Here is a 25,291-nt window from a genome sequence, read left to right on the forward strand (position 1 = left end):
GCAATTTCAGCATGAGAAATTGCATCTCTTTTTGCCAGTTTAAATTTACTGCCATTAGCAAGCCGATTTAGATTTATAATTTCCCCTCTTTTTTATATATTCTTGGGTGGTGGTCGTGTTTAATTTATTGACTCTTGCACAGAATTTTTTGGTTTCTCATATTTTATCAGAATAAGCCTGCCTTAATGAAGAGAAGAAGATCCCAAACTGAAACCAAATGTTGCTTGAGCGCCCACAAGTATAACTGAGACATACCAGGCAGGCAACACTTTTTCTTGGACTGGTTCATGCAGATTTACAAATCACTTACTTTGTCCACATTATGTCTACTTGGGAATGGGTGGAGAAACTGAACTGTAAACCAGGCTGTACATCAGGGATGGGGAATACTTTCTGGCCACGAGGCCAGATCCTTATCTCTTAACCCTTGGTGGGCCAAAGTTTTGTAGGTGGGCAGGTATCCTCTCCTAGGGGGACCCAACTGCTGCCGGTCTCCTTTCCCTTGCCTCGGCCTTCTGGATTGATTCTCCCACACATTGCCTTGGGTAGTCTTCTCCAAGAATGCTCTGTGTTTGACCTATCTGCTGTGGAATCTGAGCACCATCTCACCTGCTTCAGTTTGTTGTTGTTGTTGTTTAGTCGTTTAGTCGTGTCTGACTCTTCGTGACCCCATGGACCAGAGCACGTCAGGCACTCCTGTCTTCCACTGCCTCCCGCAGTTTGGTCAAACTCATGCTGGTAGCTTCGAGAACACTGTCCAACCATCTCGTCCTCTGTCGTCCCCTTCTCCTTGTGCCCTCCATCTTTCCCAACATCAGGGTCTTTTCCAGGGAGTCTTCTCTTCTCATGACGTGGCCAAAGTATTGGAGCCTCAGCTTCACGATCTGTCCTTCTAGTGAGCACACACATTTAAGAAGCGAGAAGATTTCCAGTATTCTTTGTCTATGTTCACTATGCTCTGACCACAAACTTCGTAATTAGCCTGCTAGTGCCAAAATGGGGAAGATCATGCTCCACTACTTCGTTTGCTTGGTCAAAAGATTTACTTCAGCAGAGCTTCCAGGGTGCTTTCCAGAAACACAAACAATGCTAACAAACTTTGGCTGACATCAACAACTGCTGGGCCTAGTTCTTGTCACCTCATCTCACAGAGGCACAGGGCTGGAAAAGAACGCAAATTGATCAAGAGACTTGAGTACACTATAAAGAGCAGAAAGACACATCTGAGAACTGTTTATGTTAGGAAAATAAGAACATAAAAAGATCCCTGCTGGGTTAGACCAAAGGCCCATCTAGTCCAGCTTCCTGTTCTCACAATGGCCAACCTGATGCCTGTGGGGAATGTGCAAGCAGACCCTGAGCACAGCCCTCAGAAGGCTACTGCCTCTGACAATGGAAGTTGAACATAGCCCTCAGGATAAGTAGCCACGGGTAGCCTTATCTTCTATGAGTTTGCCTCATCCTCTTTTAAAGCCAGCCAGCTTCATTGAAAGTCCTCGAGTTCTAGTATTAGGAGAGAGGTAAGAAAAATTTGTCTCTATCCACTTTTCCCATGCCATGCATAATTCTATAAATGGCTATCATATCGCCTCTTATTTCCCTTTTCTCTAAACTAAAAAGTCGCAAATGCTGCAACTTTTCCTCGCGGGGAGTTTGAGCCACCCCCTTGACTATTTTGGTAGCCCTTTTCTGAACACCAGAAGACAGGCTCTATGAGGCGACCATGTCAGACAGCAGTCGATCGCTGGGGTAGGTGGGAGCAGTGGTGACTGGTGCTCATTGGAACTGGTTCGTTAAGGGGCAGGGAGGCCAACAGTAGATGGCGCTAGAGCCAACTAATTCTAGTTTTGCCTCCATCCTCCTCCATGCTGAGTTCTACAATGGCAACACTGACACGAAGTGTCCTGAGGTGTCACTGGGCTCAAGAGTGGACTGGCAGGCTGAGATGGATGAGGAGAATGCGCCCCCTGCTCCTCCCTTGCCTCCTAGCACTCCCTAGGTAATCCCACTGCCCCCAGGGCATCACCCACTTTGGCTAACCAGCACCCCAAACAAAGTAGACAATACCCGATTAAAAAAATGAGGGCAAACACTCTATTCCAACAAGAATAAAAACAACAACATCTGGGGGGGGGAATGCCCCAAACTGGGTAGCAGAGGAACAGAGGAAGCAACCAACAAACAGGAGTTGGAAGTTGTCAAGGAGAAAATTGATGGGAGATTATTGAGATTGTCTGAGGTTCTTAAGAATGGGGAAAGCATGGGTATGCTGCCCATATACAGTGGGGAGGATACAGAGGGAACAACTAAGAGAAAATGAGGCTGTGTGGTGGTGTTAGGGCTGACTAGAGAAGTTTGTTCCAAAATGTCAGACCTAAATTTCTTAAGGGTAGTTCCAGATGGGTGTTTATCATGGGATGAGCTGGTCCATTAGGAAGTCACCTACCTGATGTCGTACAAGTCTTTAATCTCTAGGGTTGCCATCTTTCGAACAGTGAAAATCCAGACAGAAAAGTTGCTGAGCCTTTTTGGCAAGGTTGTTGAGCTTTTAATAGCAAAATTGCAAAAGAATTGCAGTTTTTGAGCTATTTTAATGGGAAAACGGCACTGCTGACATGGGCTAACACACACCCGGATTTTCCTGGGAAATGTCTGGGAAATTCTGGACATATGGTAACCCTGTTAGCCTCAGTGTTGCACTAATTGAACTCAGAAGGGAGGAGACAGCTAAAATCCATTAACTCTGCCATCCGTTGCCTCTAGCGCCACCTACTGTTGGGCTCCCAATGGGGACCAGCCGCCACTGAGAACGGGGTGCTCTTTGTGCATTTCTTTAAGCAGCATCTACATGACATTGTTGGCATCAAAATACCAGCCCCCATTTCCTCCATTTAATCAGGATTTACCTTTTCTAACTTGAAGAACAAACCTGTTTCCAACAACCTGTTTTAGATAGTTGAGCAAGTAGATTTCAATGCTGAATCCCTGTCTGGAGGCAGCCACATCGCATTTAATGTTAAAGCACATTTATTATAATTATAGTATTGCTTTATTTGTAAATTTTTAATGACAGCTTGAAAGTGCCTTTCTGGGTGGTTAAAGGTGCCTTTTTGAGTTTATTCCTCACCTGTGAAAATTCCTTTAAAGAAGCACTAGGAGAGTGTCAGGCTCCCTTTGGCAGCAATGAATTAGACATTGATCTAAACTGTGACTACATGCACACCATGCATTTCATGCACATTCAAAGCACTGTTTCCCCCTCTCAAAGGATCATGGGAAGTGTAGTTTGTTAAGGGTGCTGGGAATTGTAGCCCTTTGGGGGTAAAGTACAGTTCCCAGGATTCTTTTGTGTGTGTGTGTGTGTGTGTGTGTGTGTGTGTGTTTTAATGTACAGTGTGTATGCATCCTGTGTTTTAGGCAGAATGAAAAAGAGTAAAGTACAAAGATGAATTTTTTTACCCACAATCACATCCAACAGACAGTGAAAGAATGTATTTGTAGAATCGGGGGCAGGTATCAATGGGAGGTCTTAACTTGTAGCCTGGACTTCTTTTCAACAGAGATTGATGAATCACTTTACATACTTTTCTTCAGATTGTTTTATAAAGTGGGAGTGGTTCCAGGGGCGTGCATGGGATTTTTATCTGCTCCTAACACAGAATCCTCAGTAAACAATATATGTGGAAATTGCTGGAGTGGGACTTAGAGACTTCATTCTGCACCATGAGAATGGATCAGGGACAGAACGGAGACGAAGACAGTAAGTAAACAAAGTCACGCTGTTAGTATGCCTTGCAAAAGCAGGCAATTTGTCTGAAAGCATGCTTTGCTCTGGGAAGTCGTTCTTCAAAATCAGCGGCTGTACACACTGTACATTTAAAGCTCCCCCCACAAGAATCTTGGGAATTGTAGTTTGCTAAGCATGCTGGGAACTGTAGCTCAGTTAGGGGTAAACTACAGGTCCCAGGGTTCTCTGGAGAATGGGGAAATTTGTTTTTGATGTATGGTGTGTTCATAGCCTTAGACTCGGCTTTGAAGTACAGTGTGTGGCTTGTGGTAAATAAATGCGAGTTTTCTAGTACAACCTGATGAAAAGTTGGCTAGTTGCAATTTCTTTCAGAAATGGGAGAGCAGGTAGAATAATACTGATATCTGGTTGAAAGCCTGGTGCATGGTTTCCCTGGATTTCTATTTGAGTTGGAGCCATTCATTGACTTTTCACTATCCTTTGAATTCTGCCTTGCGGTTGCTTTGCACTTTCTGACAGGAAGAGTCCATAGAAGCCAATTTGGGCTTAATGGTCATTTCTCTAACCCATAAGGGAATGATGTGTAATTAACAGAAGCATCATCTAAAGCTACCTCCTGCTCTTGTTTTGCAGAAGGTCGTCAAATAGCCCTTTACAAGGAGGCTTAATAACCAAATCCCATTGCTAGTAAATGAATGCACTGGTTATTTTGATGCTGACATTAAATGGTTGTTTAAGAAAGAGTTGGTATTTCTGTCCAAGGGGATGTCATTCAGCAGCTTCATACATATAGTTAAGATCTAGTTGAGAACTTGGTTTAAAGGCTCCATTTTCCTCTGCTTCAGAGGCTTTTTCTGAGAAAGAAACAAAAGAAAGCAATTTCCTAGTGTACTTAAAGAAGTATAAATGCCTATTCCATTCAATTTAAAACTGATCTCTCTTCTAAGGGGAATCTTGTTTCATCTTGTCCCTTTACACATCTATGAATACATAAAAGACCATGTTTACTGGTACTCTGCCCTGGTAAAAAGACTGCCTGTGTTTTGTCTCCTGGGATATAGTACAGGTCCCCATTTTGTTAGTGTAAATTATTAAAGTGGCCAACCCACAGGTTTTAATCCCTCCCATGGGATTCCAGAATTTAAATCTCTGAGTGGGAACTGGCAGATTCATCTTGATACCAGTGTCCAAGCATTATACAGTGGTACCTCGGGTTACATACGCTTCAGGTTACAGACTCCGCTAACCCAGAAATAGTGCTTCAGGTTAAGAACTTTGCTTCAGGATGAGAACAGAAATCGGGCTCCGGCGGCACGACAGCAGCGGGAGGCCCCATTAGCTAAAGTGGTGCTTCAGGTTTAGAACAGTTTCAGGTTAAGAATGGACCTCCGGAACGTATTAAGTACTTAACCTGAGGTACCACTGTATATAGACAGAAAGTGCCAATTTCCTTCCTTCCTTCCTTCTTCTCCCTCTGAAACTATTCAGGTGAGGAGGGCTCTAAAAACCCACTAAAAAATAGTGGTTCGTCTAGTGCTGGACTATGACTGGAGAGACCAAAGGTCAAATCCCCACTCAGCCATGAAATTCCCTGGATGACTTAGCGTCTGTCACTGTGGGTTGCACCCAACATTAGTCCTACACAGAGTAGGTCCACTGAAATAATTTGGGTCCATTAATATCAGTGGACCTACTCAACTAGCACTGGCTACAAGCCTATGTCTAACCTACCACACAGGGTAATTGCAAAAATACAATTAGGGAGCGCCATCATACGCCATCTTGAAATGCTTCGAGGGAAGGCGGGGTATGAATGTAGTAAAGAAATAGCCAATCAGTGGCGTAGCGTGGGGGGTGCAGGGGGGGCCGGCCGCACCGGGCGCAACATCTGGGGGTTAGGGTTAGGGGGCGCAAATCCACGGGTTAGGGGGCGCAAATTACTTGCCTTGCCCCGGGTGCTGACAACCCACCCTACGCCACTGTAGCCAATTGCTGCTATTCTCTAATGAGAACAAAGAGATCAATGGTGGTATTGAGCATTATATTAAACACTCTTAAATATACCAGTAACAAGAGAATAGACCTCTATTATGGTCTGTTAGGAAAATAACCTATTTTGAAAACCGGTGCCGGACAGACTGTTGCAGAGTAAATTAAGCACACAAGAGTGTCCCTGTTTTCATCTCTGAAATGTTGGAGAATATGAAAGTGGATGTGCAATTTGGGGCTGAGCTGTATTTGTCAAAGATGATCCATCACGGACACAGAAAAGCTATTGCAAGATTACAGTTATTACAGATCAAATCAGTAGTCCTAAGTGGGAAATGGGGAGGTATTTTTCTTGCAGAAAAGGAATGGCTGGCGTGACCTGAATATTATAGATCGGGACAATTTATGTGATTTGCCTTTTTACATGCAGCACCTAGAAAATAAATGGCCTTAATCTTGTGTGGTAGTGCGCAAGATTGCAATGGCTACACATGCACGGTTATATTCCCTGGGCTGTTTCTTCTTCCAGAAACAAGCTGCTTTTTAAAAACTAGAAGAGTATAATTAATGGCAGCTCAGGGATTTGAGAAGGGTGGGGAAAATACTGTGAAGATGTGGCTAATGCATATTGCTACATTATATGGGCAATGTGCTTTCAATACTTGTTGTTTACAGGGGGATATGATTATTATTTTATTTATAACTAAAGTTCATCCCATTCCTTAAATGCAGTAAGATGTATGGGACGAACCCTGAAAATTTGACAAAGCATCTACAGAATAGATGATATTGGGGGCATTTTCTGAATTGCTCTGAGATGCCTTCTTCTACCAACCCCCCCCCCAAAAAAAACAACAAAACCACACATCCTGAAGGTCCCAGGCCACAGAGAGGTTAGGCTGGCCTCAACTAGAGCCAGGGCTTTTTCGGCTGTGGCTCCAATCTGGTGGAACGCTCTGTCACAAGAGACTAAGATGTCAAGTCCCACAGGGCCTGCAAGACAGAGTTGTTCCACCAGGCCTTTGGCCAGGGCACAGCCTGACTCCCTCCTTTGGCAATCTTCACAGAACTTTAGCCTAATGGTTGCCATCAATTTGAGTTGAATTAATTTTAATGAAATGATTTTAGAATGTTGTATTATTTTATTGTTGTTAGCTGCCCTGAGCTAGGGAGGGATATAAATAAAATTATTATTATTATTATTATTATTATTATTATTATTATTATTATTATTAATACATCTTTGATTTAATCCCCATGACTACTCTGTTAGGTAGGTTAGCCTGAGAGGCAGTGACTGGCCCAAGGTCACCCAGGTGAACTCCTTGGCCAAGTGGGGATCTGAACCCAGGTCCTAGTCCAACCCTATAACCACTATACCACACAGACTCCTTGACTGTTATGGGCCTGAAGCTGGGTTCACATGTACCACTGTCACACATAACATCATTTCTTTATTTTTTGCTCTGGATGTCGTATAACGATAATGAAGGGGGCAGTTTTCATTGACATGCATAATGGCACAACAACTCTCAATATCTTCATGTGTTTCACCCAGAGTTAATGGAAATGAACCCTTTATTTCTATGGGTTTTGACAGAGGTATCACACAACTGCGGTCAAATGCATATTATGAATAGATGTGAATACACCCTTTTCCATTGTCCAAGCACACCCAACTTCTTTGTTCCACTAACCTAGAACAAGGAGGCTGTATTTACACACTATTGTGACTTCCAACTGGATTGCTATAGCAACAGGTCTGTCTGCAAGTTGCAGACTACAAACAAGAACTATTTATAACTTTGTTATTTCTGGTTATTTACTATATCATTATTTTCAGGGCCGATATCTGGCACACATGAGCATATTCTTCCTTCTAAGTTGACCTTTACTATGGCATTTACAAACTATACAGTGGTACCTCAGGTTAAGTACTTACTGTAATTCGTTCCGTAGGTCCGTTCTTAACCTGAAACTGTTCTTAACCTGAAGCACCACTTTAGCTAATGGGGATTCCTGCTGCTGCCGCGCCGCCGGAGCACGATTTCTATTCTTATCCTGAAGCAAAGTTCTTAACCTGAAGCACTATTTCTGGGTTAGCGGAGTCTGTAACCTGAAGTGTATGTAACCTGAAGCATATGTAACCCGAGGTACCACTGTAGTTCACTTTCAAGGCAAGCTGGACAGATTTGTGAGCCTTGTTATACAACCAGCTTCAAACCAGTAGTTAAAGACCATAGAAGGAGGGGAGGGGAGGCTTAAAGAAAAATAACAACTCGAGTTCATCTTCTTTTGCTTAAATGTCGGAAATGGCACCCACTAAACCTGGCGATAATGAAGGTTAGGGCTGCAAAGCTGGCTCACTGATAGTAAATCAGGCCTGGATAGTGTGGTTTTAGCATTCATGGACTGTTATCATAAAATCATAGAATTGTAGAGTTGTAAGGGTCCATGCGTGTCATCTAGTCCAACCCCCTGCAATGCAGGAATCTTTCAGCCAATGTAGGGCTCCAACCAATGACCCTGAAATTAAGTGTCTCATGTTCTACAAGTTCTCTATGCAGTTTTATTGTTGTTTTCTTCTCCAATTTTGATCACTCTACAGACCCTTCAGGGCTGAATAATGGGTTATTTAGTTAACTAACACACACACACACACACACACACACACACACACTGCTAAATGTTAGACATATCAAAGCGGTGTACAAAATACAGATACACAACATAATATAATAAAATCAATCTAAAACACAGCACCACCAGCTTACATCCACAGTGGTTGTCAGTAGGGTAGATCAGTAAAATTAATCAAGGAAACACTGGGAGGGGTGGCGGTGGGTTGACATTTAGCATGCACGGTAAATAGAAAACTGTCAGCACATGCCTAATATCCAGGGGGAAAGTGTTGTTGCTGTTGTTGTTGTTGTTAATTGAATTTGTTAGTTGCTTTATCCTGCCCAACCCAACCAAACAGACACCCCCCACCCCCAGATACATTAAAACTAATAGGGGAGGAAATACATCCCGCCACTGATAGTTAAAAAGGCTTGGTTATAAAGGAAAGTATTTACCTGGTGCCTGAAGAAATATAATGATGGCACCAGGCAAGCCTCCCTGGGGGGTAAAGGGTAAAGGGGACCCCTGACCATTAGGTCCAGTCGTGGCTGACTTGGGGGTTGCAACGCTCATCTTGCTTTATTGGCCGAGGAAACCAGCGTACAGCTTCCGGGTCATGTGGCCAGCATGACTAAGCCACTTCTGGCGAACCAGAGCAGCGCACGGAAATGCCGTTTACCTTCCCGCTGGAGTGGTACCTATTTATCTACTTACACTTTTACGTGCTTTTGAGCTGCTAGGTTGGCAGGAGCAGGGACCGAGCAACGGGAGTTTACCCCATCGCGGGGATTTGAACCGCCGACCTTCTGATCGGCAAGTCCTAGGCTCTGTGGTTTAACCCACAGCGCCACCCGCGTCCCTTCCCTGGGGAGAGCATTCCGCAAATGGGAAGCCACTGCAGAAAGGCCCTTGCATGCACAGGTGTTGTGAGCCTGAGTACCAATGACCGAAAGATCACTCATGATTGACAACACCGTATGGTTCAAATTAGGCCACAACTTTATTTATTACAGATGTTAAGGGCTTGGCATAGGCATTGGGTTGTAACTGATATGGTTTGCTGAATGGTAGACCAAGGGGTCAAAACAGTGCCAAGGAGGTCCTATGACATACATCAAATAGGTGCCACTATGCCAGGATCGCCGGCTCAAGAAGTGCTATGGCCCTTGCCCTTGCCCAGGTGTCTGGACAGAAGCACCTCCTCCAAGGTCCCTTTAAGAGGATACCCCATTCCCTTGGAGGGGCAGGCAGAGGCTTACAACCTTCTCTCCGACCAGAACTAAGGCTTTTACCCAATGCCTTACCTGCCACACGAGCCGGTCCAAATTCTGGCTTGCCACCAATCTACTCACAAGCAACATGTCAAATCGGCCAGGATATCCATAAGCCAAACATCATTCTCTGGTGCACAGAATCTGACCTGTTGGTTTTGCAAAGCCACGTTCCTTGGAGGTAAGAAGTATGATTGTGTTACCACCCTCTGGACTTCCCATGGAAGGGGCACATGAGGAAGAGCCTCAGATGATGATTGCAGAGTCTGGGGTGGTCATATAGGGAGAGCCGGTCTTGGAGGTATTGTGGTCCTGAGCCGCTGAAGGCTTTTGAGAAAACTTGTGCCACCACACTAAAGATGGATGGCAGGACTATGAAGCACCACCAGGACAACCTCATCAGAGAACTATGGCAGTCAAATGGCTATGGAGGGGAGAGGTGGCTTCTCAGTTAAATTTCTGTATAGACTCCAGCTTGACCATTTCCACCAAAGAGCTCATAAATCTTGGGTATGTGTGGGATAGTACAACGGTCCCTTGATGAGCATTTGACAGGCCACAGTTCATAACTAGGGACATTCAGTACCAATACTGCTGAAGTAGCGCAGGCCTTTTCTAAACAGATTCTGGAAACAAGATAGGCTACTAGCTCCCTCTTGCCCTGCTGGACTCAGAAAACCTGGAAGCAGTTCTGAGTCCACATTTTTTTTTTTTAAGCAAGGGAAAAATTGATTTGATTAAAGGTTTTGGCTTCTTTTTTTTAAGCTATCAAAAACTCCTGCAGTATAACCTACTTGTGTTCTCCAGCCTAGTGCAAGTGTAGCTATTGCAGTTCCCTCCAGATGTTGATGGACTCCATCAGCTGCAGTCAACATGGGCAAGGGGTGATGGGTGTTGGTGTCAAAAGGTACCACTGGTCTAGTGAGATCATCTGTAATAAAGGAAGCTAGAAATTGTTTGTGTCCGGATCAATTCTTTTTTTGCCCTCTACCTCTAGACCACAGTATTGTATTAAAGCAAGAGAAATGGACTGGTATATCATCTTAATTTTTTTTTGTACGTAGAAGAATAGAGAGATTATTTTTGTCCTAGTGAATAATTGTGAATGCTTTCAGCAGAAAGGTCCACTTTATCAAATTGATGAATGATGTCATCAAGTCACTTTCCCCAGTGTTAGAATTGTACATTGTTAGCAAGTGGCATTTCCTGGAGCTTCTGCATGTATATATATTTTCTTGTATGGACCTTCAAAATGGCACAAAGCACTCTAGTGTGATGGTTACTGAGTGCATTGTTTCTGCATTAGGAATCATGAGCACCTATTGTTACAGCTCAGCAAAGGGCATATTTTTAGAAGAGCACATGAATCAAAGAAACATCTGGTGCCCTAAGATTACTTTCAGGCAATTCTAAACTCTTGCATTAAAAAGGCAATGACTGTTGCTAAAAAATAAAGTCTGAGACCATAGAATTCAGAACATATGATTATACAAAAAAGAAACCCAAAATACACGATAATTTGACTAAATATTCCACTCATATTTATGTCTAAAACAGCTACCCTGGAACTGGAATCAGAGCCTGAAAGTCCTTTAGCACCTCCTGCAGATCTGTTAGAGCCACTGGGTCATTATGAGTGGACTTTCCGAGATCTTGGTAAGTATGCATTGACATCATGGCCCCCCTAGAAAAATATTGTTAAGTCGCTTTAAAATATTGTAAGCCACTTTGAGCTGCAGTGGCAAAAAATGCGACTAGTAAATTAAATAAATAAGCAAATAAACAAACAATAGAATCTCAGCCTAAAGACTTTGGGGATGGATTCAGACTTGCCCTCTTGCCGATTGGAGGCTCCTTCCATTCATGAAAGGGAGGGTCCCACTGAAGGAAAGGAAGGGCAATTTTCCGCTGTTCCTGAAGGTCCCCCAATCCTTTGGAGCAGGTTTTCAGGGGATCCTGAGTTTTGCAATGCAGAATCAGCAGCAACGATCTGCTCCCTCAAACAGAGAAGAGTTCTCCCTAGAACTAGTCTGGATCCAACCCAATCGATGCATTACTGCCAAAGAACAATACGTTATACAGTGGTACCTCGGGCTAAGTACTTAATTCGTTCCGGAGGTCCGTTCTTAACCTGAAACTGTTCTTAACCTGAAGCACCACTTTAGCTAATGGGGCATCCTGCTGCTGCCGCGCCGCTGGAGCACAATTTCTGTTCTCACCCTGAAGCAAAGTTCTTAACCTGAGGTACTATTTCTGGGTTAGCGGAGTCTGTAACCTGAAGTGTCTGTAACCCGAGGTACCACTGTAATGCAATGCAAGTTTCCACTTGCTACCGTGGAATGTCTTGGGCTGGCACTGTATGATGGAAGTACCCAAGGCTGCCTCCATAGCACATCTGTAACCATGGCCAATAGAACTGACCTAGCTGAGAATCTGTGCAGAAAACCCTTTCACTGACTATCAGCCGTAAGAACTAGAGAAAGGTGGGATTCCATTTTCAGACAGAATATATATTTGACAGATAGATGCTGCATGTTAATTACAACAGTTAAAAATGTGTATCAAGGTCTGTTCATATGTTTCCCTGGTTCATTTAGTTGCCAATAGCCAGAAGATAGAAAGCAGAATGATGAGAATTATTATTATTATTATTATTATTATTATTATTATTATTATTATGTCGTTTAGTTGTGTCCGACTCTTCGTGACCCCATGGACCAGAGCACGCCAGGCACTTCTGTCTTCCACTGCCTCCTACAGCTTGGTCAAATTCATGCTGGTAGCTTCGAGAACACTATCCAACCATCATATCCTCTGTCGTCCCCTTCTCCTTGTGCCCTCCATCTTTCCCAACATCAGGGTCTTTTCCAGGGAGTCTTCTCTTCTTATGAGGTGGCCAAAGTATTGGAGCCTCAGCTTCAGGATCTGTCCTTCCAGTGAGCACTCAGGGCTGATTTCCTTAAGAATGGATAAGTTTGATCTTCTTGCAGTCCATGGGACTTCTTGCAGTCCATGGGACTCTTCTTCTTCTTCGCATCAGCTCTATGGGGGATTTTCCTTAGCTTTCAGGTTTTCACTGTTATCCCACCCCACCCGCTTTGTCAGCACCAGGAAATCATTGACGATGAAGACTAATTCTTCTTTAAATTCTCCCATCTAGGCAGAAAAAAATTAGTTCCGCCTCCAGAGGTAATGCAAAAGTTTAGCGAACAGAGAAACAACCCAGTGTTTCTGCAATGCAGGTAAGAAATGTTTGTTTATTTTCCTTGTCTTGGAAAGCTGCCTTTCTAAGGTCCTAGCACTGGTATGAATCACACCCCACGCCCTGCAAAAAAGGTGCAAGTACCCACAGACTGAATCTCCTGAGCCTATAGGATTGGGCCAAGCAAAAATTCTTTAGTGGCTGGTGCCTATTGAGATGGTTAGGGCAGAAGACTGGCTGGCCAACAGTAGCTAGAGTCATAAAATCATAGAATCGTAGAGTTGGAAGGGACCCCAAGGGTCAACTAGTCCAAACTCCTGCAATGCAAAGGCAATTACAGGTTTTCCTTGTTTCATTCCCACCCTCTAAACCGCTGATCTCTAAAAGGATGAAGTGGAAGCTAAGCAGGAGGAAGTTGACAGCCAGGGCCACCCCTAGGCTAGTTGTAATAAAAAAAGGGGGGCAGGCATTTGGGATGCTGGCTTAAGGCAGACTGAGGTTAGTGGGGCAGCACCCAATTTGCCCTAATGGACCACAGTGGGCATGTTTGCACCAGGAACTTGCTACTCCATAGAGTCAGCCACTCCTCTCCCCCAGCCACTACATTAAGCCCATGCTGTTTGCCTCTAGTCATTTTGTTCCAGGCAGCAATGGTCAGGTGGTTCGTGTGATGACCCTGTTTTGAGCAAAGTGCACAGAACCAGCTGCTGAGAATGGATGGGGCTTTCAAAACTCCATCGTTAGGATCCATTTGCCTCTACATAAAAGGAGCAAGATTATACGTGCCTGTGTGTTTCAGAGGTTTTGCGCTGCCTGTAATCTTTAGAACGGGGCTGTCGAGAAAAGGCATATCAATATAATTTGACAGAGATAAGGAAACTGCAACCAGCCTAGAGCACAAGAATATTAGATAAGAACAGGCATGTTATTTAATAATTTGTTTTGGTTAACTTGAGGCTGGCAGTGATTTTTATTCCCCACCCATTCATTATTGTGTTATGGACACTGAGAGAGCTCTGACGGCAACGTCATAGAGGCCGTGTATCGCACCAAGAGATGTGATTGCCATTCACTTCTTCATTCCATGTTTGCATTTTTGGAGCTCCTGAACGACTGCTACGGGTATTAAATTCATTTATGTATGGTTTAGAAATGAGTGTGTGCTGTGCCGTTAATCCACAGGATCCCAAGAATGACAGATGACATGGCCAGAAATGCGCTCTTCAGCTTTGTCAATTCCAAATGTTGCTATGGCAACAGAGCTGCAGGAGAGCTTGTCATTCAGGAACTGAAGCCACAAACATTGTACAGGGTGAGTATCCCCAGATGCGCTTCCAACAGGTGTAAATTAGACAAGAGTTAGGGAAGGGAAGTGGCTTGATGCAGATAGTTAAGCACTCCAATCCGTCTGATTGATTTCAGTGGGACTTTAGCAGCATCTCATAGCTAAAAATATTTACCAGGCACATGCTCTCCACTGAGGTCTCTTCCCTTTAATCTTCAGTGCGCAGGTTATTCAGTCTGCATTTGCTCAGAGGCATGCCTCCAGGAGCAGAGGGTGGGGCAGGGTGTTGCTTACCTGACCTGGCAGCAGAATTGCTTTTGCTTGTCAGGAATGGGAGTGGGAGGGGCAAGGCGGTGGGGAAGTCTGTGCTGTGCAAATGCACCCGCAGGAACAACATGCTGGCTCCATTGATGTGTTTGCACAGCACCAGCCATCCTGGCATCTTGATCCTCCCACTCTCCCTCTTGGTAAGCAGGAGCAATTGTGCTGCCAGGAGGCCAGGTAAGCACTGCTGCCCCACCCTGCCCCCACTGCTGCAACCTCTTAATGATTATTTCATATACCCGAGGGCCAGGACGAGCCCAAGGCATTTTGGCACCAGAGGCGAACCACAAAATGGTGCCCCTCACCCTGTGTCAGGATGTAAAGTCAGTTGGAGTCAGTTGTAAAGGTAAAGATAAAGGGACCCCTGACCATTAGGTCCAGTCATGGACAACTCTGGGGTTGCGGCGCTCATCTCGCTTTATTGGCCGATGGAGCTGGCGTACAGCTTCCAGGTCATGTGGCCAGCATCACTAAGCTGCTTCTGGCGAACCAGAGCAGCAAACGGAAACACTGTTTACCTTCCCGCTGGAGTGGTACCTATTTATCTACTTATACTTTGACGTGCTTTCGAACCGCTAGGTTGGCAGGAGCAGGGACTGAGCAACGGGAGCTCACCCCGTCGTGGGGATTCGAACCTCCAACCTTCTGATCAGCAAGCCCTAGGCTCTGTGGTTTAACCCGCAGCGCCACCCGCGTCCCTATGGAGTCAGTTGTAGGTCAGCAATAAAACAATAAATCAACCAAGGCTAGTGACTCTTTATTCAAGGAAACAAATTGCAGCTCCAGCCTAGTGGTCTCAGCAACCCTTTCCTGGAGCTCTTGCCCTGAAGAAGCAGTTGTGAGGGCTGAAAGTCCCCACCTTTCCAGTGCTAACTAGGACTCTTCCTCTCCAAGCTGCGTCTGGGCACAACCACCCTCTGCTCTGGCCTTTTCATTTCTCAGTGTGTTCTACAATCCCAGGGGGAAGGGGAGCTAGACGCAGCAGGAGAGGAGACTCCCTGGCTTCTTCTGCAGCAGGCGTCTCCACCTCTTGGTCCCACTCCCTACAGCCCCCGCTGCCACCTCTGAGTCTGAACCGTGCTCTGCCACAGCCTCTTCCTGCTCACTAAGTCCTGTTACCTCTTCAGCTTCCGACACACCCTCCTCCCAGTCTGCTCCCTCTGACCACTCATCATCGTCCCACCACAAATCCTCTAGCTCTGAGCCTTCTTCCCCTGGGGGTTCCCCAGCTGGTGCCTCCCACCATTCCTCTGCATCCAGCCAGTCCATGACCCCCCACCAGGGAAGAAAAGGGAAGTGATGATCTACATCAGGAACAATGGGGGGGGGAATAAAGATCAACATTGGGAACAGGATTTGGGAGAAGACCAGCAGTGCCTCCTATTCACTGAGAGGCCACTGTGGAGGAAACATTAGGGCGGCGGGGGGAGGCTGTGAAGGAGGTGGTAGATGTGGCCTTCAAGGAGCTGCAGCTGTCTCTAGCACTGTGGCAGGTGACGCATTCCTTGCAGACTGGATCCTGCTGCTGAGGCAGTCACCTCATTTTGCCTCATGGGTGGGCCACTCTTGCCAAGACCTAAGTCTCATAAATAAAAACTGGTTCATGTACATGAGTCTTGGTGACCAGTGGCACAAACTGAACATGCCAAATTTGGTTTGTGAGAGGCTGAGATTACTTTATTGTTGTGAGATGACTAAGAATATGAGGAACAGGAGGGCAATGAAGCAGAGATATGATGAAGCAGAGAGGTGGGGAGAAATTTGCTCCTTGTTCAATCACTTTCAGGAGTTGTGGGATGGCATGGCAGGCCACTGGTCCATCACAGACTACCATCTCAAAATGTCCCCAGACAACTCTACTTGCTGAGCAGAGCTTAAAGTGAACAAAATATTTCCTATTTACTTTCAGTGATAATTACAGTTTCTAGTAATTGCATTTAATTACAATATTTATTTCTCCACAGTATCGGCTGGAAACCTTTACTGAAACAAGATTATGTGAATGGACTTTTGAGCCTTATACCAGTGAGTAATTTTCATGAATAGTGAATCATCCATTTTGATTGCAGTTGTGTCATTGTAATCCAATGTAATTTGTCACCTAATCATGCTTTGTACAGAGCCCTAAAAAATCTAGCTTCATTTTACTTACAACCATTCTGTCATAACTGATAATGAGCACACAGCCACGTGGATGGCTGATTCCCTGTAACACCTGTCCATGAAATCAGGAGAATTTGTTCACACTTTAAGCGAACCTACCACACCCACAGAATCAATATATGAATCAAAACAACTTCTCCTTCAAAATCCAAACTATTTGTAATGTAATTCTCCAGTAAAAGAATGTGCACAGAAATGTGCATAATAGTGAAAAAATGAAAATAACATACAAAATGCATGCAATTAAGGGAGAATTCCTTGCAGAAAAATACACACACTAGGCTGTGGTTTTTCAGCGTGATGCCCATGGGTATCGTGGGGCCTGCAAAGGGCTTCAGTGGTGCCCTCAAGCTTGGGAGGCAGACTCAGGGATTTCTTTTCTTTTTTCTTTTTAAAAAGGAAGTCCTAGAAATAAAGCTATGAAGCAAAATGTGCAATTATCCTTCTAAGTGATTTCTGGAAATAAGTGAGCCTGGTTGCTTCTACCTGTCAGTGTTTTCAGCCAATGGCCGAAGTCAGAGCTGTCACTGATAAGTGAGGTGTGTGAACACCAGGCAACAGGAACCCCTGGGTTCCTAAAGAGCTTATGTTTTCCTCTTCCCTTTGCGTGTTCAGACCTTTAAACCTTCCCCTTAAATAAATTCAGACAAGACTCAAATTTTTGGCAGAATTTAGGCCACAACTTTATTGATTACAGCAAGTGAGTGGTTGCATAGGCTCTGGTTCAACTAGCTCCCTGCACCCTTGCAGGCAGCGCTGACCCAGGGCACCAGCATAGGTCAGCCAAGGGTGAACACCTGGATAAGCGGAAAGTCGGGAACAGGCTATGTCCACCAACCAAATGTCCCCCTGGACTCAGGCACGGGCACAACCCCCTCTCAGGGGTTGACCAAACCATTGAGTCCCTGGATTCCTTTAACAAAATACCCTTCATATAGGGATGGCGAGAGTGTTCCCCCATCCCTATCACCTGAACCAGAGCCTATCCGCAACCTTACAAGTTGTGATGATTTGCTATGTGGCAGGTGAAACCCAAATGGCAACAGCCAATCAGCCAAGTGGGGAAATTCCTGCCGTGCCCCAGTCCCAACGACAGACGACACAAGACGGCATAGCAAGGTCAAACGCAACAAGCCCTGAAAGTAGGGAGAGGTGGGCGGGTGTTCCGATGCACAAACCGAAAGAGGAAGCTCTGGGTCCCTTGATCCGTTTAGGCTGAGTCCCATTGGCCTGATTAAACCCAGCATCAAGGGACCTACCAACTGGGTGCTGTGGCTATCCAAACGTACCCACCCACAGCACAGGGTTTGGTTGCCAGGTCTCACCACAACACGTGCTCTCTTTTAGGGAGGACCCGATTTAGTGCACTTTTCCTGCATCTGTCTTGCTTTCTAGTAGTCCTTGGAATTTCCATACTTCGCCTTTCCATTCTTCCTAGCAACCAGGATGTGTTTTTTTCCTGTGAAGGGTTCATCTCCCTAAAATTTACTGTTTGCAGAATAAGTGGGAAGTGAATGTTAAGCAATCCCCTCCCCCAATGGCAAATGCAAAACGTGATAACTTTGCAGAGAAGCTTATACAGTGGTACCTCGGGTTACAAACGCTTCGGGTTACGAACTCCGCTAACCCAGAAGTAGTTGCTCCAGGTTGCAAACTTTGCCCCAGGATGGTGGCGCTGCGGCAGCCGGAGGCCCGTTAGCGAAAGCATGCCTCAGGTTAAGAACGGTTTCGGGTTAAGAACGGACCTCCAGAACAAATTAAGTTTGTAACCTGAGGTACCACTGTACAGATATCCTGCTGTGCGGGAGCTGATGTTCGGGCACGCTTTAAGAATTCACTGCACAACTTACAGTACAGTGGTATACATGTCTACTTCAGAAGTTAGATGAGTCCTGCCCTTTGACACCAGAAATTTAACAGACAGTCTGAATGCTGTTAACACTTCCAAAATAATCAACAGAGGGCAAAGGGAAACTGGTATCTCATATGCCAATCAATATATCTCTAAATATTTCAGAAGCTGATGATTCTTGCCTCTCAAACACATTGCTTCCATGCCACTAACACTTCATAAAGCATTCAGTTTTTGTTCATTTTGTGCATAATATGTCCCTTCATATCAGTGCTTTTTTCCTGGAGGTACGCTGGGGTACGCATACCCCTAAACATTTTGTGAATATTTGTACTTTTGTTCATTTACTGTATTTAATTTTCCTGATTTGAGCTATAAAACGGTGATTTTCTTGAGTCAAAATGAGAGTAAGCCTAAGCATTTTTTTTTAGAAAAAAGCACTGCTTCATATGATTGTCAGATCATTTGAACTTTGACTCAGCACAGAAAAGTTCCCAGTTACTTTAGGAAAAGGCCTTTCCTTCAAGTTATCACGGGCTCACAAAAGAACCCAAAGTTAAAAGAAAAAAGGTTGCTTGTACTATCAGTATTATAAAGGTGAAGTGTAATGGCTTTCCTGGAAAAGTAATAAACTCCTACTAAAGTGATTGGCACGGCCTGTTGTACAAAGCAGCTGAGAGTTGCTGAAGAGAGCTGAAAGGTTCTCTTTACTAACTTCATCCCCCTCCCCAGTTTTGTGGGGGCTTTGTGATGTCTTTGGGTAGCTGGAGGCAGCCATTATTGCTATTCAAAAAGGCAACTCTTCTCTAGAAACTTCTTGCAAAGTGTGAAATACCTCAGTGCCTGTCAAGGAGCTCAGACAAACATCCCTGGAAAGAATGAATTCACTTATTGATCCAAAGGAGCAGTCTGGACAAAGAAACTGCACAGATAATCTCTGCACAACTTGATGAACCCCTAGAAAACTTGAACATTATATCTGGATCTTGGGTCCACTAGACAAATGTAACTCAGCATGGAAAAAAGATAGCTATTGAATAGCTAGCTGTATTATCTATTTCAACTAAGAACTTTTTCGATAATTTAGTTTAATGGATATATTAATCAAGGATCTAAAATGTGGAACTATATATTCACATGGTACTCAATTTTTAGTCATATTAAGCAAAGTTTTTTCAAAATAATTCTAGTATTCCCTCTAATTATAATAAGAAGGGTGAGCAGCAATATGCTGATCAGGGCGAAGCAAAACAGGACCCCCTGTAAACAAAGCAGAGATTTCTCTGTTCCATCTACTATTTGATTTCAATGGGCTTAAGTGGTGTTTGGGTTCGGATTATGGTCTCTAGGCTTGCTAAAATATTGTGTTTATGTTGTTTCTTTCTATCAGATATTTTGGTAGATGGCCCACAAAATGGCGCATCTCCTCAACCATGGGATATTAAAGTCCAAGTTCCACAGATGTTTCAGGAAGATACAAAAAAGTTTCGCATTCCTCACTCTTCTTTAGTAAAGGTAATTTGTCAATCATGGTTTGAAAATCAAGCATTAAGTCACATTATTATACCTCAGTTATGCTGGTTTCTTGATCTGCTTTATCACACAGCTCTGTGATGGTTAATATTTTGTAGGTGGTTTTCATTTACATACCCTTTGCTTTCATTTGCCGTAGGTAAAAAATTCTGTTGCCCTTGGTAGCTCAGTTAGGCTGCCACAGTCATTCCCTTGAACTAAATGAGACTTACCTCTGAGTAGACATGCATAGGATTGCACTGTTCTGCTTTTCCAGTTAAGGCACCACCATTCATTTTGTTTAAGACAATGGCATGCAATTGCTGGAAATACTTGGCAGAAATCTGTATTTGTGCACCATTTATATTTCAGGAATGCCACAAGTGTCATGGTCGTGGCCGATACAAATGCAGTGGGTGTCATGGTGCCGGCAGAGTGAGTATTGGCTGTGTCCTCTCCAGTTCAATTCCTTCTTTCTTCTGTGTTCTCAGTGTTATCACTTGTGCCACTTGTACAGCAATCCTGTTTAGTCATTTCATGTTGTAATCTGTGTTGAAAAATCCATATATACACCAGAAGGAAAGCAGTGCCTTGCATACTTAAAAATACCAAATGGGTTGGGGAATGGCATGTTCAGGCAGACATTTCTGACATTTGGGGGAAAGCTGTTACTTCTAGAATCGCATAGCTATCAACTTACAGATTTGAAAATAAGGGACCAGCAGCCTTGAAAATAAGGGATCAGCAGCCAAAATAAGGGATTTTCCGAGCACAGGTATGTTCGACTTCTGAGCCCCTCCGAGCCAAAGGCAGAAAGCCCAGCCAGCAGTCAAACGAAGCCTCAAGTGGTGGTTCCCACAGCACAGCAACCCGGCAAAGGGGATGCAGCAAGGGAAACCACCGTCACCTCTCCGCTGGGAAGCGCTGAGCAAAGGCGAGTCCCCAGGCAACGCGGCCGATTTGATTGGCACAAGGCATGCAAGCTCCACCCCCCAGTCATTCTTAGACTCCTTATTGGGTGAGCAACGCAGCCAAGCAACACAGTTGGAGCCTCCCTCCTCCCTAGCTGGCAGGGAGGGAGGGAGAGGAGATGCTTCCTTTGAAATCTGGGAAATTTAAGGGACATCATCAATAAGGGACAGCAGTGGGAGACAGCGCTGGGATAAGGGACTTTCCCACCAAATAAGGGACGGTTGACAGCTATGTAGAATCGTGTAATCTGTTCTGTTGTTGTTGTTGTTGTTGTGGTGCACCTTTAGATGAGGTGTGTGACATGCAGTGGAGCCAGACATAAAGCAAAAGCGAAACACCTGAAACATCAAAAGCGATGCCAGATGTGTTCAGGTAGCGGACGTAAGAGGTAAGTTTTTTGAGGTGGGATTTTCTTTCTCTCTCTCTCTCTCTCTCTCTCTCTCTCTCTCTCTCTCTGATAGATACTACTTTACTTATTAAATACTTAGGATAATTTCTGCCAACACCAAAGGAACTTAAGAATTAAATAAATCAAGGGAGTCCTACTATAAAACGATAAATCCCAATCCAAAAGTAAAGGTATACACACATACGTATATCTATCGCAGGAGCTCTTAGAGGCTTTTCCTGCAGTGATTGCCCCATTAGCCGAACCACCGATTACCTGAAAGGAAGAGCTGACATGAAAGGAAGGCTTGACTGTGTTGCCATGGTGACAGAGATGCTTCTTTCCATGCAAGGAAGGCTGGCCGAATTGGGGTGAGGGGTAGGTGTGCTGCTATCCGACCCGCAGCTGGTTATTCATAAGCTAAGGAGGGCTGCCCACAGAAGCTTTCTAACCCAGAAAGAGAAGAGAAGGAATGAGGATAATTTCATGCCCTCTGCTCAGCCGAGGCATGGTTGTCCCCCTTCTCATTTAATCCCCACAGCAACCCTGTTAGGTAGGTAAGGCTAAGAGGCAGTCATTGCCCCTAGGTCACCCAGAGAGCTTTATGGCTGGGTGGGATTGGAACTCTGATCTCCCAGGTCCTAGTCTCACACTGTGACCACTGTTCCACACTGGCATACAGGGTAATAAAGAAATGGCGAGCACCTCTGCATGCTGGCCATGTTTTTGTGGTGGAAATATGTAGGCAAGATCTCCCTGCGGCTCAATGGACCCATCAAATGCATTGCTAGACATGCAGGCACTGCATATATGGGATGGCCTACAGGTACCTCCTAGGTGTGAGCCCAGCAGTCCCATGACTCCCCAGTGTAGTGGTTAAGAGCAGTGGTCTCGTAATCTGGTGAACTGGGTTCGATCCCCCCCCCCCACATGCAGCTGCTGGGTGACCTTGGGCTAGTCAAACTTCTCTGAAGCCTCTCAGCCCCACTCACCTCACAGAGTGTCCTCCTCCTCCTCCTCCTCCTCCTCCTCCTCCTCCTCCTCCTCCTCCTCTTCTTCTTCTTCTTCTTCTTCTTCTTCTTCTTCTTCTTCTTCTTCTTCTTCTATTGCTATGTGCACAGGCTCAGAACCTGAGTAGCCTGCATGCCCAGCTCCAGGGAAGGGCAAGGTAACTGGATTTCTATTTATGGAAGACATGGATAGGCTGACCCTTCTAGGTAAAGGCTGAGAACATTGCAGTATACTTGGCAGGCACTATAGCAAGCACTATGTCCATCCAGATTGGGGCTGGCAGGGACGAAAGTAGGGAGTTAATGGGCTCTCCTGAACTTGGGAGGGGGGGGATCCTTGCAGCATTTGCAGGTACACAGGGGAGACAGAGAAGAAGGAACAAAGGGGATAAGAAAAATGTAAACCCAGTTCATTTCTTCGCAACAGATTCTACATTTTTGGGCTTTTATCCGTTTACTCAATAAGCATAAGCATAAGAATAAGAATAGCAGCAGCAATAGCAATAGCAATACAGTGGTACCTCGGGTTCCATACGCTTCAGGTTCCATACGCTTCAGGTTCCATACGCTTCAGGTTACAGACTCCGCTAACCCAGAAATAATACCTCGGGTTAAGAACTTTGCTTCAGGATGAGAACAGAAATTGTGCTCCGGCGGCGCAGCAGCAGCAGCAGCAGGAGGCCCCATTAGCTAAAGTGGTGCTTCAGGTTAAGAACAGTTTCAGGTTAAGAACAGACCTTCGGAACGAATTAAGTACTTAACCTGAGGTACCACTGTAGCAACAACATAGTACTGCCCAGCAATGCAAACCAGCCAAACTTCAATGATTAAGTATTGAATTGACAGATTTCCATTCCAAATAGGTCTGACACCCTCAAGCTGTGACTTCCTAAATCTCATCTGTACAATGATAACGTGCATATCAAAACCTATGAAAGTACCTCTGAGCCCAACATTAACTTTTTATACAAGGAAAATATTTTTGAAGGTTATGTCTATACAGAGGTACTCAGGGCTCAGAGGTACTTTGATAGGTTTTGTTAGGCACATTATCATTGAGAAACAAGGCTGATGACACCATCTGGTTGAGTGATCCAAATCTCACCTAATCCCATGGAAAGACTTCCATTTTCCATTTACAGTAATACCTCTGCGAACGTCTGCCTTATCTAGCGTCCATTCCGGCGAACGTCCGTGGTAAACCCGGAAGTGCTGGAATGGGTTACTATCCGGGTTTGCCGCTCGCACATGTGCAGAAGCGCAAATGCAGCGCTTTGCCCTGCATCTTTTTCAGCTAGTGGTTGGGGCTCTGGAACGGATCCCGGCTGCAAAACGAGGTACGACTGTACCATATTTTAAAGAGCCTCGTTTTCTTCTGACACCTTCTCCTCCCAGGTTGTCTGCAGTATGCAGAACCGCTGCCCTTCTGCTTCTCCGACTGCTGAACTAATTGCCTTTACAAATGATCTTTAAGTGATGCAAAGTAGCTCACCATTCTTTTAAACTGTTTTTATTAGGCTCCATTACGCTTAAAATAACAGAGATGGCATTGCGGGATAATCGTGGCAATAATTTTGAAAGCGGGATCCATTGGGGCTAGCAACATCTTAAAGTGCTTTCATAAATCAGCTGTTAACTGCTGCTAATCTGCGTCATGTTGATGCAATCCAAATTTGCCAAGAACAAACATATGCTTTCTACATCTGTTGTAGGCAGAATGGCACTTTCCTTGAAAAGGGTCACCTAGTCTTCTATAGCTTTGTAGGGAAATGGCCATTTTGTGCAGATGAGCATTTCATTTCCTTCAATGACATCTTTGTTACTCAGTGATCTCTGTGCTGGCACAAATCATGCAATTCGAGCAACTCGCTGCTGAGTGTTGAAGTTAAATAGGTAAAATCACTTCCCCCTTTTAGCTCCTAAACATTCACATTGGTAGTTAGGGTGGCTCATAATGGAACTAAACCAAAGCAAGACCATAATACAGTGGTACCTCAGGTTACAAACGCTTCAGGTTACAGACTCCACTAACCCAGAAATAGTACCTCAGGTTAAGAACTTTGCTTCAGGATAAGAATAGAAATCTTGCTCCGGTGGTGTGGCGGCAGCAGGAGGCTCCATTAGCTAAAGTGGTGCTTCAAGTTAAGAACAGTTTCAGGTTAAGTATGGACCTCCGGAACGAATTACCGTATTTTTCGCCCTATAGGACACACTTTCCCCCCTCCAAAAATGAAGGGGAAATGTGTGTGCGTCCTATGGGGCGAATGCAGGCTTTCGCTGAAGCCTGGAGAGTGAGAGGGGTCGGTGCGCACCGACCCCTCTCGCTCTCCAGGCTTCGCGCAGCTCTCCGCAAGCCGTGGGAGCCCACACCGGGCTCCCACGGCTTGCGGAGAGTTGCCTGCATGCTGAAGCCTGGGCGCTCTGAGCTCTCCGCAAGGCGTGGGAGCCCGGCGCTGGGCTCCCGTGGCTTGTGGAGCGTTGCCTGTTCTGGGGGCTGGGGTCGGGGGAAGCTCGGGCTTCCCCCTCCCCAGCCCCGCGCCTGGAGGAAAATAATTTCCCCCCCTTTATTTCCCCCCCAAAAAACTAGGTGCGCCTTATGGGACGGTGCGTCCTATAGGGCAAAAAATACGGTAAGTACTTAACCTGAGGTACCACTGTACTTCCAGCCCTTCCCCTTCTGACAACTGATTTCCTATTCTGTTTCTCACTCAGTTTAAAGGGTATAGTGGGTCATTGGGAGAACCAGATGCTATCCACTAGATGCCATCATTGATGGCTTATGTGGATCCAAAGGAGACATATATGAAAACTCCCTGAGAAATATTATTATTACTTTTAGGGCCAATCTAGGTGAGGCAGTGGAGAACCACGCCCATCTTTGATTTGACTAAGCCTATGGTTTTGGAGTAGGGTGCAACTCTTTCTTCAGTGCCATTTCCCCCCCTGACCTAAA

At 45.0% G+C, this 25,291-nt stretch overlaps 1 protein-coding gene across 1 annotated transcript in view; it reads left to right on the plus strand.

Moving 5' to 3' along the window:
- Positions 1-3,567: 3,567 nt before the first annotated feature.
- LOC128408431 (protein SSUH2 homolog) overlaps positions 3,568-25,291 on the plus strand; it is a 28,518-nt gene continuing 6,794 nt past the window's right edge. Inside the window, exons 1-8 of the mRNA XM_053378120.1 lie at positions 3,568-3,760; positions 11,188-11,286; positions 12,791-12,872; positions 14,015-14,144; positions 16,406-16,466; positions 19,847-19,971; positions 20,341-20,403; positions 21,228-21,328. Coding sequence (XP_053234095.1) covers positions 3,679-3,760; positions 11,188-11,286; positions 12,791-12,872; positions 14,015-14,144; positions 16,406-16,466; positions 19,847-19,971; positions 20,341-20,403; positions 21,228-21,328 — 743 coding nt within the window. The 5' untranslated portion in view covers positions 3,568-3,678. The remainder of the gene's footprint in view (positions 3,761-11,187; positions 11,287-12,790; positions 12,873-14,014; positions 14,145-16,405; positions 16,467-19,846; positions 19,972-20,340; positions 20,404-21,227; positions 21,329-25,291) is intronic.

The sequence above is a fragment of the Podarcis raffonei genome, chromosome 2 (assembly GCF_027172205.1).
Source record: "Podarcis raffonei isolate rPodRaf1 chromosome 2, rPodRaf1.pri, whole genome shotgun sequence".
Classification (NCBI taxonomy): Eukaryota; Metazoa; Chordata; class Lepidosauria; order Squamata; family Lacertidae; genus Podarcis; species Podarcis raffonei.